This window comes from Marmota monax, unplaced genomic scaffold, assembly GCF_021218885.2.
Source record: "Marmota monax isolate L192 unplaced genomic scaffold, Marmota_monax_Labrador192_F-V1.1 WCK01_AAM20220418_F8-fsc00001, whole genome shotgun sequence".
In the NCBI taxonomy this organism is placed as follows: domain Eukaryota; kingdom Metazoa; phylum Chordata; class Mammalia; order Rodentia; family Sciuridae; genus Marmota; species Marmota monax.
The window spans coordinates 54,989,384-55,009,461 of record NW_026693777.1 but is presented as its reverse complement, the minus strand read 5'-3'; the positions used below and the strand labels follow the sequence as shown (position 1 = coordinate 55,009,461).

Genomic DNA, 20,078 nt, shown 5'->3' with positions numbered 1-20,078 from the left:
TCATGGTTAAGTGGGAGCTGGGAACTGGGGGAATTTTCCCTATCTGATTTGTCTGTTTTAAAGGTTCCTGTCTGTTGGTCATGGTTTGGGGATCCTGTCTATCTGTCTGTCTGTTTCTTATTTGTATCTGTTTCTGGCCCTTTAAGACATGGGCAATACTGTGTTGATTCTATAGATTGTTTCTTGGGAACGATCTTGGCTAATGGGCCACCTATAGATAAAAATCTGAATAATAAAAAGATGATGTTTTACTGTAACAATCTGGTCTTTGAATAGTTTTCCATATTATTGTACAATCTTGCAGTTGTGAGTTGGTCTGTCAGAGATAGAATAAGTATTCTATGTGTACATGTATGCAATTACATAATAAGGAGTCTAACCAGTCAAAAACTAAGTTGGATGTAAAAAGGTGCTGCCTATAATGTGCAAGCATAGAATGACACCAAAGGAGGATTTTTAAAAAGGGTTTTATTTTTTTTTTTCCTTTCAACCCAGTTCTCACAGTCTGAGCACTGCTTCTCACCTGGCCCCAGGCAGCTGAAAATCATCCTGCGATGGGTCAGGGACACCAGTCCTGGTATAAAGGAGAAAAAAAAAATCTCAGAAAAGCTGCCTGGTATATATAGAGAGGGGCAAAGGGGACCTGGCCTCTACTCTGTTTTTCAGCTACTCCTTGCCCCGGGGAATAAAAGCAGAGTTTGAGAACAGGACTCATTCACTTCTGCAGACAAATGAAATCCATGTGGGCTGTAGGCTCACTGATTTTCTTTCTGTGTTCTTGTCTCATAGTTTCAAAGAATGAAATCCATGGATGGTGGCAGAGGACAAAAATTAAAAAAAAATAATAAAGTTAGTTTTCAATGAAAGAGAGAGAAAAAAAGATGGAACTCCCCATCCTGTAAGGAGGAAACTGGAAAAGATTTTCTACTTGAGTACAGTAGTTGGAATCTATGCTGTACAGATATTGGAAATGTACAAAGGCTATTGGCTTGGCCCATGACTTTGTATATGGCTATGTGCTTTTAGTTCTTAAGTCTAAATTTTTGGTAACCTCCACTTGAGTCCATTCTTGTCCCTATTTTCCCACAACTCTGAGACAGAGGAATGGACTGGAATGCTTAACCTCAGAGGGTTGCCTATACATTAAAAAAAAAAAAAAGACCCTTATCTGGGACCCATTACACTCCTGCTCTGATGATTAACTAGCCTATCTTAATGGGGGATGGAAGATGAAAGCTTCCAGTCATAAGGGTTCCAGTACTATTAAATTATAATCCAGGGAAAAAATCATATCCTCTTTTTAAGATCTAACAGGATTCTCTGTTTGGTCAGAAGATACTTCTGGGTACAGACCTGCCTGTTGCACACAGAGCTAAAATAAAAGGGGCCTCTTAAGTCCCCATAAATTCAAGCACCTGTGTGTTGGCTCTGCTGATTTTTGTGGTGAGGTCCCTAACAATCTTTGTATTTTCAATGTGAACTTCATTTGGCAGAGTGTCCTAAATATAAACATATAAAGAGAGCCTCTGAGTACAATTGACAGTGGGGAACTCACTTAAAGTTGATGGTATTATGATAATGACAAGAGAGACTAGTCAAACAATAATAACCTGTGTTCCAGCCCCCTTGAATGCAAACTGGAAAGAAAAAAAACAGATTTAAGGCACAGTTTTTTCTTTTTGTCATTTTTTTAATATGCCAGACTGTCTGATGTCCTGGGATAAAATTTGTTGTGTAAATTAAATATACAGATAACATGCTCACCCCAAAAGTAGCAACTTCATTTGCAAGTGTCTTCCAGAAAACAAAACAACAACAACAACAACAACAAACCTGTTCTGCTGGAGGTCTTCTAGAAGTGAGTAAAAACTTTTAGGTCAAAGGGGCCCTGAAAAAAGTGATCAGTGTTATCTTAACCAAGATTTTGTGTTTGGAGGAAATAAATTCCCTGGGCAATAGGGTATAATCCCTTAAGAAAGAGGCATTCATTCTTTTCTGGACAGTTGTTTAAAATGTGAGTTGAGTCAGATTTGCTGGATATCCTACTCTGCCTATTCTGCCTGTCCAAAAACCTCACACTGATGAATACCAAGTTGTGAAAGACTTGAGAGCTATAAAATATTAAAGTGTGATGTCCATTGCTTTTAGGATTTTTCTTTGTCAGAGAAATAGATGACTCAAGATCTTGACCAGGCTTGATTTTCATGAATAACCTAAATACACATGACTATAGATATGTACACATCTGGAACTAAATATGTTTGTCTGAGCCTTATCTAAATGTTCTGTAAAAGTTTATGAAATGAAAGTTCATATAGGTTTAACCAATAAGTGTTATCTTTTATACATTGCATCTGGCATTAAAGAGCCACACTGCCATTTGAAAAATTGGTTTATATCTGTCTGTTTTAACTAAGTCTAGTTCTGATCATTAACACTATTCCCTAAATGTGTAAGAGCTTTAAGGCTATCCTTGAGTTTTGCTAGTACTGCTAAATTCTTCAAGCCTATAAATTATTTGTGGATTCTGAATTTTACTGTATAAATTAAATAGTTAGCATCACTATTACACAGATGTCCTTATAGCTATTAGTTCTTTGTATATTCAGTATATTCATGTTCTTCTAATGTACAAGTTTTAAAATATAAAGCTTGGAAGAGCACTTTTTCAAGTTGTTGTACTCCAAACTAACATTGTTTGTAATGGTAATTTGAGACTTATAGAAATAGCAAATTTAAGTGGGAATTTATTTATGTCATTTTATGTTCTGTAACTGGACCTGTTATCAATAAGTTGTATGTAAAATTTTATGTTACTTTTTACATGGGGTAGAAATTTAAATATACTTTTAAATGATAATGAGAGACTAATCTGTTTAAAGGTGAATATTATAAAACATGAAAACATTTTGCCACTGTCCTACAAAAAATGTTAAAAGCTCTCTTAACTTTTCTTTGATTCATATTTCAGATATAATGTTGCATTGTGTTATTTGTGAAGAACCCCACCTTCCCTAAAATAAGGCTCTGCCTCCCATCTTACTCCATATTAGAATGGCTCCAAAATAGGTTAGACTTCAGCACATTTAAATTGTGTTTAAAATAATGATTTTTTATGTAAAGATTACTGGATCTCAAATAAGGGATATAATGTATAATTAAGTAAAGGTTCAAGATTATAAAAGCCATTTTTCTTAATTCATAGCTATTCCACAAATTGAATATGGTTTTGCTCTGTTAATTTCATGTTATATTTTCTTTGTGAATTTTGTAACTGTTGCCTGTTAGTTTTTTGCAGAGGTACTGCTTCCAAGAGGAAAAACAAAAAAACAAAAAAACAAACCAAAAAAAACCTGAGTTAATTTGAGATAATAGGCCATCATCTATAGGTAGACAGAATGTAAGGCTTGCTTCCAGTACTAATACACACCACAATACAATGAAAGCATAGCTGTAAAAGTATAGCTATTGAAGTTATAACCTGTTACTCCTTCTTTAAGATTGGTGAAACTGGCTTTTTGGATGTTTAAAACCAAAATGTGAAGACCAAAGTCAAGGAAGTAAATGTGCCAAGGAAAAAGCAGTCAATATTTGGACCTTGCCCTCTGAGGTAAGCACCCAGAGAATCATGGGAGCCCTATAAGGGCTCTAAAACTGGTAAGCCACCCAATCTGCCAATCAGGAAGATTGAGAGGACCCTAGAGAACCGGAAGCCAACTGGTGCACATTCTACAAAGAGGAGGGTCATTGGAGAGTGAAATTGCCTGATGCTTCCAAGAGAAGCCACGTGTGTGGTCATCAAGATCCTAGCCTGACTCATCCTGGTACATGGCACCACTAGTAGAGGAAAGCTAAAGGAGACGGGAGGCTTTATCATGTCCCCAAGAATGATCTCTGAGGAATCTCAACTGACTCTTAAGAATAGGTAGGAACAAGTTCAGTTTTGACCAACTTGGTCTTAAACACCTGGCAGGAGAGTATAGCCTGAGCACAGTTCTATATGGAAAAACAATGATTTTTTAAAAATGTAACTTAAGATGTACACTTGCCTTACCAAAAGTAAGTAAAGCTTTAGGCTGTAAAGAAAATGTTCTTATGGGAATGCCTAATGACACAAGAATGAAAGACAGGCAGTCAGTGTAGATAGGTAGTTGGATTGAATCACAAAGATGGAAGCCAGTTTGGGTCTGGAAAGTCAAAGGCCACCTCTGGGAGATTAAATGTTAAAGCTTCCAGAGCCCTTCCTTCACCCTTACTAAAATAATCTGCTCCTGCTCCAAACTGTTGCTAAGGTAACCTGTCTCAGGAATTGTTCCTCCCTGCAAGGAGTTTTTAAAAGTTGTTAATTAATGCCTCCTGGGCTGCTACCTGCCTGTATCATTCCATTTGGCCGTTCAACCTGCCCATCTGCTTCTCACTCTTTGGCCATCCCACCATCATCTCCTGGGCCTAGTCACCATATGCTGGAAGGAGTGAGATGGGGGGAAGAGGGCAGGAGAATGAAGAAAGTCTAAAATGTGTATTAAGGGCAGGATGCGCCCACTTCTTGGGATACCAGGATACCAGTCTGCTCCCCTTCTCCTTCCTGGGAGAATTCTGTGTTACTATTTTTAAATAAAACCTTTTCTCTGCACTGGCCTCAGCACACTTCTCTAACATTCAAACTTCAACATTTGAGGAAGCAGAATTTGTCACTGATAACCAGTAGTATCAATAATATTTAACTATCACAAAGGATTCTAGAAACATGAGCTTGTCCTGAATTCCAGAGACTGGCTGAAATACTAATTGGTTTTGTATTAATTGCTTACCAATAAAAGTTATTCTTTCACTGTCTTCTTTATTGTTGTCCTAGCACAAACCTTGCCCTATGTATGCCTTGTTCAATCATCTGCTGACTGCCACCACCTCTGGACTGCTGTGATGCTGAATACCCTTAACATTTTCTACCTGACAGAAAACAAGGACTTTGGGTCATTTCCCTCCAACTTTACCCTCTCAGCAGGAAGCAGCTTGGAGATGTCATCTCCCATTTTTCCATAGATATGGAATGTAGAAATTGACAGTGGGGAAATGTAACAGTGGTCCACTTCACCTTTTGTATATAGTTCTGAGGCTTATTTTTTTAAAAAAAATGACATTTTTTTTCCTTTTCCTTTTCCTTTTATCCCTATCTCCCTACCTAACTTGGGGGCAGAGAACAAGATTACCCTGAATAATCTGTGCTCCACAGGAAGGAGATGTCTGCCAGAGGATCTAGGAAGTGACAAATTAACAAGTGAATCCTCATTCACCATCAAAGCACCCTGGATTCAGCCCTGTCTGGGCACACCTGCAATTAGCCCTTGAAGATCTCCTTTAAATTCTCCCTGGTCCTCCTGATGGGGAGAATCACAGCCTTTTGGACAGGAGTCCCCTGTGTTTCTCCTTTGCTAGCAAAGCAATAAACCTTCTTTTTCCTTTTTCTCAAAACCATGTCCTCATTAAATTGGCATTAATTGGCATTGGGGACAGGGATTGAGCTTTCAGTTACAAATGCCGATGAGATCAAAAGAGTCATTGCTTTAAGACACTAAATTTGGAGTGGTTCCTTACACAATAACATCTAAATGATACAGCAATTATATTATGATAGGATAGTATATTAGGATATGATGTACTAGATGCCTTAGCATTTAGAAAAAGCAAGAAATATAATAGGGGATAAATATAAAGAGGTATTTTGGATGCTATTTAAAAATAAAATTGTGTCAAAAATTTATAATTATGATGGCATAACTAATACTTGTTAAAATATCATAATAATCTCATATCTAAGCATCATGCATTAATTTCTTTAATCCTCAAAACAACTTGATTATGGTTTTAATTTACTACTCCTTGAACTCAGGATATCTATAAAGCATTATAAGGTTAAACTTGATTCTGTGTGATGTACTTCAGATTCATTAATTTCTTAATTAAATTAAACCAAAGCAGAAATGTAAAAATCATGATTAAGAATCTGAAAGAACTGAAAATGTATAGTCATATGTAAATATCCAATGAGGAAGATGAACACAGAGAAGGCTTTAGAAAAATGTTGCATTTCTACAAATACACTTTCCTCAGGTTTCTCAACTAGAAATTTCATTTTTCTGGGGTCGCGTTGTCCCTTGTGGCTGTTCCTCCCCATCCAATTAGTGAACCTTCACTCCTCACCTCTCCCCTGCCTACAGAGTTGGTGTCTATATATTCGAGAGAACATTCAGCCTTTTGTTTTTAAGGATTGGCTTATTTCACTTAGCACGATAGTCTCCAGTTCTATCCATTTACCAGTAAATGCCATAATTTCATTCTTCTTATGGCTGAGTAATATTCCCTTGTGTACCATATATGTACCATATAAGAAAATAAAACTTGATTGAGGGTCATTAGGGTGGGGATGTAAATAAAAGTAGCACCGTGCTTAGGCTTTATGTTGTTAGCTTTAATGTTCAGATGAAAGTTTAGCTTTAAGAACCAGATGTATGATATAACTTAAATCACTAAAACTGTTGGCCTTAGCAAATGGTAGTTTTTTAAAAGTAAATAATTTAGTATTCCTTTATAGTATATAAGAGGTGGAATTAGTAACTGATAGAAAATAGATAATGGCAACTTATGATAGGGTGTGCTTTATAAAAATTTTAAATTTTTAATTGTTTTCTCATTTTTATTGGTGGATTATAGTTATACAAAATGTTGGTATTTGCTGTTACATATTAGTACATGCACACAATATAACATAATTTGGCCAATTTTTCTCCCCAGCACTTCTCCTCTCCTTCCCCATATTCCACCCCTTGGTCCTTTCCCCTATTCTATTGATCCACCATTGATTTTTTAAGAGATCCTCCTACTTTCTTTTCCCCTTTCTTCTCTATTTTCCACATATGAGAGAAAACATATGTTGGGTTTGCTTTTGATTGGCAGCCAAAATAAAGCAGGCTGCTTCAGAGGTGCTAACCAGTGTTGTTCATCCATCATGGAAGTCTTCAGTGCCAGCAGTGACTAGAAACAGTTGTCAGAATTGATGATGGCTGTGATTTTCTTCCTTGAAAGGAAGCCATTATCTGAATCCCAGGTTGATGTGATGTGGGGTCACGTGCATTCTCAGGATCTAAGAAGTGAAACATATTTTCCTTAGGAGTCAAGAGGGGCTTTGACGATACCCTTGCCCACAATACAGAACTAACTGAGGTTTCATATTCTTATGTATTATCAAATGATGAAAGTAAGAATGTGATTGGCATTTAGGATATAATGTTTCTGCACTGTGGGAAGACTGCAAGGAAGATGCTGAGGACTAATATACAGGTCTGGTATCATCAGAAGTCCGGGAGAGTGTTGAGGCTTTCCCTACACTCATGGGAAGCTTCTTTTAGTGGCTGTCATTACTCTGGCTTGGCTGTGCCTGACACTACCTAGGAGATGATAGGGGTTGTTTTCCTGTAATGGTTTAAGCAAGTCAAATTTCCTTAAATATCACAAGAGATTAAAATTAAGTTGAAGAACAAGAATCTTTAAGTTTGTGCAGCTTAAGAAATGAATATGATCTAGAAATGGCAGAAGCCACACAGAAGAGGGAGATAATGCTTATCCATCATATAATAAAGAGAAATGGAAACTGAGAAAGATGTTCAAACTTGTATGGAAATATCTATATTTTATCCTGCAGAAAAAGAAGAGCTTATGTCAAATACATTTAAATAGGAAAGATTGGGTTTTAAGGAGACTAATCTTTAAGAATATAGAGACTGGATTTAACATGGAGGAAGAAATTAAAGGAAGATTAGTCAGAATATCAGTTTGCAATTGCCTGGGTAAAAGTTACTGAGGACTAAAACTAAGTTTTAGTTGAAGTTGATGGGAATGTGAACATGATTTAGTAAAAAAATATTCTGTGACTAGATTACTATGCAATAATGATTGTGAAAGTGGGTCCTCTTTGTATCTGATAATCTTCCTATGAATTAACAATCTCTAGTTCACTCTTCATGTTAATCAATAGTGAACTTCTCTGTATCAAATTGTTGGGAGGGAGAGGGAGCTCTCTTGTAAGACAACTAACTGAGAAGTCAAAGACAAAGTCTCCCATTTTCCCCTAGAGTGAGCTGTTGTTGTGATGAATACAAACTGTGGTATTGCTGTTATTTTTTCAATACTTGGCAATACTTGGTTTAGAGAATGCAATGATGTTTGTGTAGGGTCAACTCTTGACCCTTGGGGAAGTGACTATAGCAGTGAAAACAGCCATTTTCTAGGCTGAGGAAGTTTTCTGATAGTTCAAAGTAGGAAAGTTAACTAAGGGGACTGGGAAATATCATATTTGAGAATTAGGTTAAGAGAACTGAAATAAAAAGTTCTCAGCAACTAGAGAGAAGACCAACACCATGAGAAAAAGTAGGTTAAGAGCCTGAAGAAAGTAAGAGCACCCTTAGCCTCTATGTTACATGAATTATTTTAGGCCCTAGCTAAACATAGTCAAGACTAGGAGTGAGGAAGAGGGCATGAAGATAGTATGCAACCTTCTAAACTTTTTAGAGGAATATAAAAGCAATGTCAGAAAATATTGAATAAAGTAAGCTGGCTACATTGATGCCTAGGCAACTTAACCCCTTTTAGATTCTATAACAATAACAAATGTGCTGTTTTGTAAGACAACTAACTGAGAAGTCAAAGACAAAGGCCTATGCGACTTAACCCTTTTTAGATTCTACAACAATAACAAATGTGCTGTTTCAATCAAGATCAACTATAAAACAAAGAAATTGTAAAGAACTTTTTGGCCGATAATTGGCTTTTTCATATTCACTACATTATTTTTCATGGCAATAACTGAATAACCTTGGAAATTTTTGTATGTATTTTTGGCAATTATTCCTATTTGAAAATGAAGTCAAAACAGTTTTTGTCTTTGTCCTCAGGGTCCTGCCTTCCTCTCTCCATTTTCCTCTATTTCTACTTTTGCTTTTTCCCTCTCATCATTGACTCTTTCCTGACAAGGTTCAATTGTCCTGGTAGTAGTTAATCGGGAATTATCCAGTTCCTGGGGTTAAGAAAAGCAGCCACAGCCTAGCGTAGAATCATAGACAAGGGGTAAACCCTCCTTCACCTAGGCCAAAGAGAGTCGGTGCCCTTGACAACCATTGTGCAGGGAGAAGCTTAGACTAGCAGAGAAAAGGAGAAAAAAAAAAAGGAGAATCCCCATTCCCACAAATGCCTTTCTCTAACTCCAACACTGTTTTATAGACCATTCTTAATTCTGGTGCAGATAAGGTTTGTACTTTGGCATTAGAAAGAGAATAAAATACATGGAAGCTTTGCAATGTTCTTTATAATACAACCAGTGGAATTCTGACTTCAAATATCTAGGGAAGAGTAAACTTATATGCAATCAAAGCCTCAAAAGGTGTCATTCTCATGTAAAAGATGATTCATGTAAGTTACTTATTATCAGTTCATTCACTATCATTTATCAAAGTGGTTTCATCGAATTGATGTAGTTAGCCATGCACAGTAAGACTCACATATCCTTTAGAGAGCCTCTACTGAGAGCAGGATAACATGATGATAGACTCCAGCTGCTACCTTCCAGAATTCACAATGGCTTTCCTCCCAGGGCCACATTATCCACAAGTTGCTCCCAACCATGATTGAACATGGTGGGGGTAATAAAACTAGCCCCCTTCTACCCAATTCAGGACTCCTTTGGGCTTTTCTCTAGGACTCCCCATTGGTCTGCCTGACACTTTGTTCTTGCATTCATTTTAAGGCTTTTATACCCAATCCTCCTTCCTTCCATCTATTCTTTCACAGATGTTAGATCCCTGTCATGGGTTCCTCTTGCCTACTTCTGCTCCCTCTGCATTCTACCTTTAAGTTATTCCCAAAATCAATCTCCTATATGTTAGTAATCTCTTTACGTGTGCTTCTTTGTTAACACATAGGACAAAAGTTAACAAAATCTTATAAAAATCACCAAATATATAAAATGTTAATTGTTATAGATTTCACTGAAATATATAATTCTTTCAGTCTTCTTTCACATATTTTTTTCTCTTCACCTTTTCTCTCCCTCTCCATTTTTTTTCCCCAGAGCCTGTCTGATTTTTTATGGTGTCAGATAGTAAAAATACAATTAAAATAGCATGTCTTTTCCAGCAATACTTATAGAAACCATACAGAGATCCAATCAAAAGCTGGAAAGCAGAATCATTGATTCCACAATCTAATTTCCAGGTGTATAAGTTTTTCTTTCATTGATACCTGAGGAAGAGGAGGGAGGTATGAATGCTGTTTGACTTTGCAGTGGTTAGGGATGATGAAAGTGGAAAAATGAAAGATAAGCTCATACTGCCACAAAGTAGCAATGTTGCTCTGTTTTTAAATTTTTCTCCCATCTCAGTTTTCTAGAACAATAGTGATTTTTGAGAGGAATGACTGTAATACTTATTTATCAAGAAAGATATTTAAAGTGTTATTTTTAAAAATAATGATTTTAATAATATTTAAACATTATTTAATATACTAAAATATTAATAGGAAAAGTATAATAAGCAAATGATTGTTTTTTCTTTTTCTTTTCTTTTTTTTTTTTTTTTTTTTTGGCACTGGGGATTGAACCCAGTGATGCTTTACTACTGATCCACATTCCCAGCCCTTTTTACTTTTTATTTTGAGATAGGGTCTCAATAAGTTGCTTAGGACCCTGCTGAATTGCTGTTGCTGGCCTCAAATTTGCAATCCTTCTGCCTCACTCAGCCTGCTAAGCTGCTGGGATTATAGGCATGTGCCACTGTGCCCAGTCATAAGCAAATATTTCTAAAAGTTTGTGATCCAAAGTTCATATGCAGATGTTCTCTTCATGTTCTTCAAGAGAAAATAAGCATTCATGCAATGATAAATTATCTGTTTTTAACAAAATTAGTAAGCATTTTTATTTCAAATCTCTTTTAATCCTTCTCCTAAAAGACATGATTCAGTAGCATTTATAAAAGGAAGATACAGAGGAGATACTTAACAAGAATCTTGTCAACTATCTCCACACTGACCTCCAAAAAAGCAGGAGTTGTACCTGGGTTTTCCAAACAGGACCTACAAGTGGCTATTAATGTTTTTTAAAGAGTCAAACATGCTAGACACTCTATTCTGTAACTAACCAACAGGGACATTTCAATACACACTTCTCTAATCCTAGAACAGTACCAAAACATACCCATAGTGTATTTGTTTTGTTTATATCAAACCATCATTCCCTTTCCATTCCCCACCCAGGACCCTCCCTCACCTCATTTAAGATTGGCTTGCAAATCTATTTTAACCATTTAATAAATTTTTGTAGTTTATGAAAACAAATTATGCAGCAACTATTTTACTAAATTAGGCACAAAAAGAGAGTAATGAAGAAAAATTAAATGTGAAGACAAAACTGGCCTTGCTTTGTCTTGGAGGAAGGCAGAGTGGGTGAAAAGGACAGAGTGGTTGCAGAGGAATGTGGTTTCCTTCTAGTGAAGAACTTACAATGACCTGGAACCCAGAATGATACCCCTCTCCATTAAGTTGCTTTAAAATAACCAAAATTATATAGCAGTGACTATGCCCCAAATAGCACCAGTATGTTCATCCCAACAACCTTCCTACCTCCAGAGCAAAGCCTGGGTCAAATCTTTCCCTCAAGGGAGCACCAGGGATGAAATAGTCAGACTGGCCCTCCAGTTACACTTGAACTGGTCAGGAAACTAAGGACACAGTTCTGAAGGGACTACGTGGTCCATGGTTATCCTGAATTCTGATGAAGAATATCCTATGTTTTCTTTAAATTCTATTTGCTGGAGCAATAATTATTGCAATCCAGCTGAGACCAGATAGATATTCATGTTTCCTTCCATGGGTGTCTGCTTTTTGACTGACCCCTTGATGCCCCTTAGCACTGTAGATGTGGATATCCAAGAGGGGAGGGGATCTATTCCAGGTACCCACTAAACCCCTCTAAAGATGAAATGAGAGTGAAATTATGTCATAAATTCAGTATGTGAAACAGGTTCCCCAGGATGTAGATGAGAACAGGAAAGGATGGGAGAAGGCTAGAAAAGATAGGAAGAAACTGGGTGATACCTACCAACAAGGTCAAGAAGCAATGAAAAGGACAAAGACAATATGAAATCTGCATGTAAAGAAAGGTCTCTGTCTTCCAGATTAAAGAATCAGTATTATAAAAGCAACTCATTGCTCTATTTTTTTAAACCTCAGTATCTGATTAACCAAGACCTATATCTTTGATCCAACCCCGATCTCACTCATCTCTCACATTTCTCCATGTCTCATGTCATTTTGTTCTAAGCATGAAGCTTCCAATGTAAAAATGTGTGTATTATGACAAATTCTCTAAGATTAAAAATTATCATCCCTTTCTCAAACAATCACAACTCCAAAATCACTGGGAGAGTCCTTTAAATAGGCAGTTTCTGGAAAAAGAAGGATATGGAAAGTATCTATTGGAAATGCAAAAATGACCCAGATTTAGCAGAAAGTTACCCACAGTGCATTTGAGAAACACATGGATGTATATTAATTCTGTTGCTTTAGCAATGATAAAAGTCTATATTTAGACATGAGTTAGGAAATCAAGTCATTTCGAAGTGATGGATGCTATGGTGGAAGATGCAGGGTCTATAAGATCATAAACTCAGACAAACCTTCAGCATCATGAAATTATGTCTCAATATTTCTTCATGATTAAATTGGAATTCAACTCAATTATTTTCTAAGATAGCCACCTTATTCAATTTGTTGATTTATCATTTTTAGTAAACTGGAAGAATATGTGTGGGGTAGCATAAAAATAGTTTATTTATTATATAAATTTTCTGTGGATAAGTCATAGTAATTTTTCAATATGTCTGTTTTTATAGCTATTTGAATTGTTATGACATTATAATAGAAATGAGGGGAATTCCTCACATGTTTATTTAAAGAATATTGACATTAAAGAAATAACAGAATTTACCTCTTAATCACTTCTATATGGAAAATAAGAATAAAAATGATGTGTGTGTGTATGTGTATAATTTTGCAAGAGTTTTAAATTTGAAACTTTAAATCTTACCAATGTTTTATTTAAAATAAGAAATGTGAATATATATATATATATATATATATATATATATATATATATATGTGTATATATATACATATATAACAAAAAGATTCATTTTAAAAGAATGACAAATGACAGTATCATAAGACAGAATTGCAAAACTTTTTTGCCAAAAAACCCTAAAGTATGTATATAACCCATTTCTACTTATATTGTAGACAAATATATTCAAATTTCAACACTTAAATATCACCTAATATAGATCTCTCTCTCTCTCTCTCTCTCTCTCTCTCTCTCTCTCTACATATATATATATTATATATGCTATGTATAATCTTTAAAAAAATACTACTACAGGGTTTACTACAGTATCATTACAATAATGGCACCTAGAAACAATTTACTAATAAATGTTGCATAAATATTGTGAAACATTTGGATTACTTAGATATAATTAACAGGAATTTTTGCTAGGCATACTGTTAAATGAAAAAGTAAAGAAAAAAAGAAAACTGCAAGTTGCAAAAGCAATATAGTACAGCAATTAAGATAATAGACTTTTGAATTAGATTATCTGAACTGAATTATTGACTTTGCCACTTACTAGCTGTATTATGGGAGAATTTTCTAAGTGCTTTGTGCATTGATTTTCTCATTTGTAAAATGAATGTCAAAATAGTACTTACCTTATAGGCTGTTATAAAGATCAAATGAGTCATTATATATGAAACAGTTACAATTGCTGGTATAAAATCTGCAATGTTAGTGCTTACTTATTTACATATAGAAAGAAATTTAGACTAGTTTATGTTAAAATGCTCAGAGATTACAAAACTACTGATTTTATATGAACATAGATATGAATGGAAGCACACAGAAAGAGGCCTATGAACATACTTGCCAAAGTGAAACCAGTCTGTTATTTTAGGCCTTAAAGAGGATGCTTCTTGTTTCAACATTTTACATGGAGAATACAATTCATATATTATTTTTGTGACTAAATGTTACATATTTTGATAATTAAATGTAATAATATGCAAGTATGAGAAACAATGCTATAAATTACATTCATGGAGTGGTTGACAGAAAGATGTACATGCACATATCACTAAGTGCAAATAAGCAAATCAAAACAGCATTGTGTTAATATAAATTTACTTATATACAATTGTGTGGTTCCATTTGTATATGCTAAATGCTAACTGATTAGAAGATTTCAACTTTCTTCATGTATATACATACATATATGTATATGTATATACACACATCTGTTTATATACATAGAAATATGCATGTATATATATACATATATTATATTATCTATATTATATTCATACACATTCAGATTAGAATCTTTTGTCATGAACATGTGTCTCATGCTTATTTTTTTTTTAAGAAAACAGGATAAAAGCTACTTTACTCTGAAAAAATAAAGCAACAATGAGGCTAACTAATTACACTGCCATGCGATATCTGGCATTCAAAATGTGTGTTAGAAGCACAGTCAAGTGCTATTGAGAAATGGAATGAATCATAAAGGTTATGAACTACTTACCCACCAAACACCTGGAGTGCAGAGAATTTGGAAGCATCCAAATCATTGCCACTTACTATTCGAACCTTAAATGAAGAATAAGAAAAAACAAAACAAAACAAACAGTATTTTAGCATACTATAGTGTATGTAAGTGACATTGGGACACAGGTCAACTGCACTACACACGTAACACCTAGTATGACAGATGCTAAGCAGGGTCAGCTCCAAGTCAAAGCTGTGTTTTGTGAGTGGAGGTTTTGAAATTAGCTGTCAGCATTTAAACAAAAGCACTGGCAGAGTCCAGGATAATACATCATATTCCAAATACCATTGCCCTTTAAACTTGGTATGTGCAGTGAAGTTCATGAATCAGTCAGGAAGATTATGACTTAGCCAGACTTAAGAACAGATGCTTGTGTTTGACCGAAGCAGACCCCTAGGGTTGGCAAGGTAAGCTAAAGTAAGCACAGCTGGCAAGGTGTAACCTCTTCATAAATGCAACAGATTAGGGCACACTTAAAGGACAACCAAAGAATGGAAAGCTGGGATGACATGCACATTTCACAACTAAAACAGAGAAATCAAACAGGTCTAATATGTAAACAAACAAACATGTACAAAGACAAGATCCCTCAGGAGGGAAGAAAAAGTATGATTTAAAACCTTTTCATCCACAGAACTGCTATCTGAAAGAGAATCAGGAAAAGAAGGGATAAATGTTAGATGGATTACTTTTCAAGAAACCATTTAAACATATACATGAACAAGTGTTATCGTTACATTGTTAAAAATCACAAATGAACAGTTGCAAGGCTGAACCCCAAAGGAACAGGGAAAATAATTCCTTATAATTTAAAGAGCTGCAAAGATGTGAGAGAATGCTTGAAAAGTATTGCTAGATTTAATGAATGAAAATGTGTCATATTAAAAACAACAACAACAATTAAAAAAAAACACAGTTGAAGATTTAGAAGTTCTGGACTCCAGCTGGGGTACTGCCACTTACTGAGCACACCGGGCAAACTACCAAATTCTCTAGAGTCTACACTCAACTCTGAAATAAGGTCAGAAATATTTTCCCCAATTACTTCAGGACATTGTTGAGATCAACTAACTGAATATTTTTTAAAGTAAACCTCAACTGTCTATAAAATTATTTTTTTAGAAGATTACTTATTTATGGTTCCTCATATGTAGAACTAAGACTAAAAATAATATAAATGATTCCATCCTAAAAATACTGATGCCTTAAAGGGTTATGTGCCTTGATTAAGATCACAAATCTAGAAAGTGGCAGAAGTGAGACAAGAACCCAGGGCTCCTAATGCTCCACTTGGGGCTTTTAGATCCAATGTTTTATGTGAATCGCACAAAACAGCAATGGGTGGTTGGCCCACAGTCTGACAATGATTTCAAATAAACCACAGGAGCAATAGTTTTCAGTTTTGACTGTGTATGGGCCCAGGTGGATGGACAATGAATTGCTGTGTGCTTGTAGTGGTGTTGGTTGTTATTGTAGCTGTTTTCAAACTCCCATCTAAATCTGCCAGGTCACAAGATATGGTCTATATTTACTTTATACAGGACTATTTTTACTTTATAAATAGAACTATTGTTCTTAAATATATTTAGCTTTGCTTATTAGTTTAATGCTGGAGGGCCATCTCTATGGATATGAGTAGGCAGGACAGTAGAGTTCGAATGACCTTGGAATTAAGTCTAAACCCTCTCTTGTTTTTTTTTTAAATATAGATGAGCCTCAGAATGATAATTTGCCCAAGGTCATGTAGCTCAACCAAGACCCTTACTGACTCACTAAGTATAGAATGATTAATTTTCATAACTAAATATCTTTGTGCAGATTTCGCAATATCTCATATTTAATCTTCAAATATAAAACATGGCAAACTGTGTTATAAAGTAATGAAAGATGAATCTTATGGACATAAACATTTTAAATACTGTATAAAATATAGCAAATACAGTTCAGTATTATTTTGGAAGAAAAACAGGCTATGTCCAAGAATATTTTGCCCTAAGAATCATTTAAAATTATGAAATGACCAATTACGAATTTAATATGACATATCAATTGGTCCCACATCAATTGGTCAGAAAATATATACCCGAATTTCAATGGTACCAAAACATTATTTGATAAAATTTCAAGCCTTCAAAGTAATTATTAAAAATGACTTTAAGATGAGTTTGAATAGGTCTGTCTTACATTTAATATATTTTTAAAAATCTTAATTTCACAGTCACCAACTTAAGTGTGACAAATTAGCACATTTTTACTATCAAGGACAAAACAAAACATTCCACTATCATAATGTAACTTTTTAAAGGGAGCATTATATATCTGGAAGTTATGGCCAGTATATTAAAGCATTAACAGAAAGAAAGAACATAAATGTTAGAAGTTAGGATACAAAGTTGTTATTTTCAGTAATGACAATTTTACATCCAGAAAACAAAACAAAATCACCTTGAATACTAAAAGGGCTAATTAAATGACTAACAAAGCAACTATCTAATTGTAACAGATTAATAACTAATTTAATAATATATTTTATAGCAATAAAATATTATTTCCTATACATTAACAATAACTAGTTTTTAAAACAATGAAATAGATCTGATTTCAGATATTCAATATTTCATAGGGGCAATTTGTATTCATTGTTTCCTATAGGTGTCTGTCTTCTATTTCAAGCATTCCACGAAATAAAAGTAGTTTTACAAAGGTCATCAATCATCATTAAGCTGCCTTTTATGTCAATACATTGATTCATTCACTGTTCCATTCATTCAATCAACATAATTTATTATCAATGAACCCTTTTTGTTCACTTTGACTTCTTTCTTATCTCCCTGTTATATTCTACTCCTAAAACTTTCTAAAATACAGATATCAGTCACTCCCCTTTTTATAACAGATCAATAATACTCAATGCCTTCACAAAAGAAAATCAGATTACTGATTTTCAGGGTTACTGTAGTCTCATGGCTCATCATTCCCTTTCTACATCCTAAACTTGAGTCAGAACTAAATTAGTTCTGTGCCACACTTATTGAAATCTGTGACTCTGCATTTGTTGTTTTTATCCTCTGTAACAGTTGTTCCCTCTTCCCACCTAGTGAGCTGCTGTAAACCTCCAAAAAACACCTAAATCATAAGCCCCACTCCTGGAAACTGGTCATTTATCAAGGATCCATGGTCATTGCACACTGAGCTTTCCTCTCTTCTAATACTCATATCTGCCAGTGTCCTCATCTGCAATCCTTCTAAAATCTGAGCTCCTCAATATTAGTAGGTTTTTAATCTCATTTTCTTAATTTCTACCACATTCCTGAAATAGAGTAGATGTCCAATAAATATTTTCTGACAATGAAAAGAACAGTTTTAATAAGCTGTACCACTTTATGGAATATCTAAAAATATTAATAAAGAAAATATTATTTCATTTTCCTATATAGGAAATATATATTGTTATCCAATAAGTTTAAAAGTCAGAATCCTAGTAGCAGTCATTTATGCTAATTTCAAGTATAATTGGATTACATATATGTGAAACATCTGGGACTTTTTAAAGTGAGCATTATGAGGAGAAACCATTAAAACATATGGTCCCAGAAAAATAGTAGGTGAGGATACGAGTGAGACATAAATAAAACTAATATACTATACTTAATTTTATACTTTTTATCAGAGACACAGAGAATCATTAGTCAGTGATGGTGCATCTATAATATCCATTTGCATACTCATCTCATACATATGTCTCAAAGTTCCAAGTGTATTAAAAATTAAATGTGTAATAACTAAAGAAAAAAGTAAATGAAGAGGAGGGGATATTTATTAAACCTATGGAATGAGAAGAAATCTTCAAATTTAAAGAAATAATTAATCTATAAATTAAAATTCAACAATGGTAATTAAGTATAAAAAATTATCCAACTGATTAAAACTATGCCTAATTATTATCATAAAATTAACAAAGAACAAATATATTAACTTTAATAGTAAAAATAATTCTCAAGGCTGTTGAGGATATCATAAATCAAATGCTATCATGAATAGTTGAAAAGAATGAAAATTAGAACAAAAGTTTCAAAATTTTAGTGTTGACTTGAGGGGGAAATTCTAGTTTTGAACATGGATACCACGGAAATTATTTTTGTGACAGGTTAATTTGTGTCTTCCCAAAATTAATGTGGTGAGGTCCTAATCTTTAATATCTTGGGAGGTGACCTTGTTTGCAAATTGAATCATTATAGGTGTAATTAATTAAAATGATTATTCAAGAAGAATAGTATTAATCTAATGAAAATAGTATTTTTATTAAAAGGGAAAATATGAAGAAAGATGTACATACAGAAATAACATCACGAGAAGCTTGGAGTTATGTTGCCACAAACCAAACAACCAGTAGAACTTGGAGAGAGGCCTAGGCAGATTCTTCCCTAGAGCTTCAGGGTACGGCTGTGCCAACATCTTGATTTTAGGCTGTCGACCTCCAGAACTCTGAGACAATAAATTTTCACTATCCTAAGCCACTCAGTCTTCGGCACTATGTTATGATGTTACAATAGCCTTTACAAACTTATACAACTTTAAATACTAAAAAATAATTCATGGCAAAGATGAGGACTGCTTCATTAATTACAACAAAAAATTGGAAAAACATAGATTAAAATAGAAATATAGGTTGAAAATTATGTTCCCTGACCTTAATTCAAGAATTTGTGATGATTAAGACCAGTGCATTGAAAGACTGTATAAAATATAAGAAATGTTTATAGCACATAAAATAAACCTTAATGAAGTAATGTTGTAATTATAATAATTTTGTTTCATCTATGTAAAACAAAATTTTACATAGATAAAAGCTTGAAATGAACATTACCAGAATGTTAACAATTGTTCAGCTTTGGTAGTAGGATAAAATATTCTTTTCTACTGTCTTTTGCATTTTATAAGCTTGATTTATTTAGCAATATTATTTAAAAACATAAAAATGACATAACATTGCATCCAGCAGCAATATAATGCACATACTTCTAAAGTACATGGAACATTCTCCAAGGTAGGTCATATTGGGCCACAAACGCAAAAAAAATCTTAACAAATCTAAAGATTGAATTATATTAAGTATCTTCTCTAACTACAAAGTATGACACTAGAAATCAGTAGTAAGAGGAAGTATTTTAGAAAATTTAAAACTATATGGAAACTAAACAACTACACTCTAGAACAACCAATGCGTCAAAGCAAAGATCAGAAGGAAGGTAAAAAATTATCTTGAAACAAAAAGAAGTATAAATGTTACATATCAAAACTTGTAAGATTCTGCAAAAGCAGTTCTAAGAGGGAAATTTATAGTGCTAAATGCCTACATTAAGAACGCATTAAGCCAGG

General features: G+C 34.2%; 1 protein-coding gene across 3 annotated transcripts in view; it reads right to left on the bottom strand.

Annotated features, from left to right (window-relative positions):
- Unc13c (unc-13 homolog C) overlaps positions 1 to 20,078 on the bottom strand; it is a 601,300-nt gene that overhangs the window by 441,268 nt on the left and 139,954 nt on the right. For 2 of the 3 annotated variants that reach the window (XM_058584813.1, XM_058584812.1), the window contains 2 exons: positions 15,320 to 15,342; positions 14,676 to 14,740 (listed from right to left, as the gene is read on the bottom strand). In XM_058584813.1, the coding sequence (XP_058440796.1) occupies positions 14,676 to 14,740; positions 15,320 to 15,342 (88 nt within the window). Of the gene's footprint in view, positions 1 to 523; positions 575 to 1,610; positions 1,633 to 14,675; positions 14,741 to 15,319; positions 15,343 to 20,078 lie in introns of those variants that run through there. The other variant, XM_058584814.1, reaches the window with a different exon arrangement.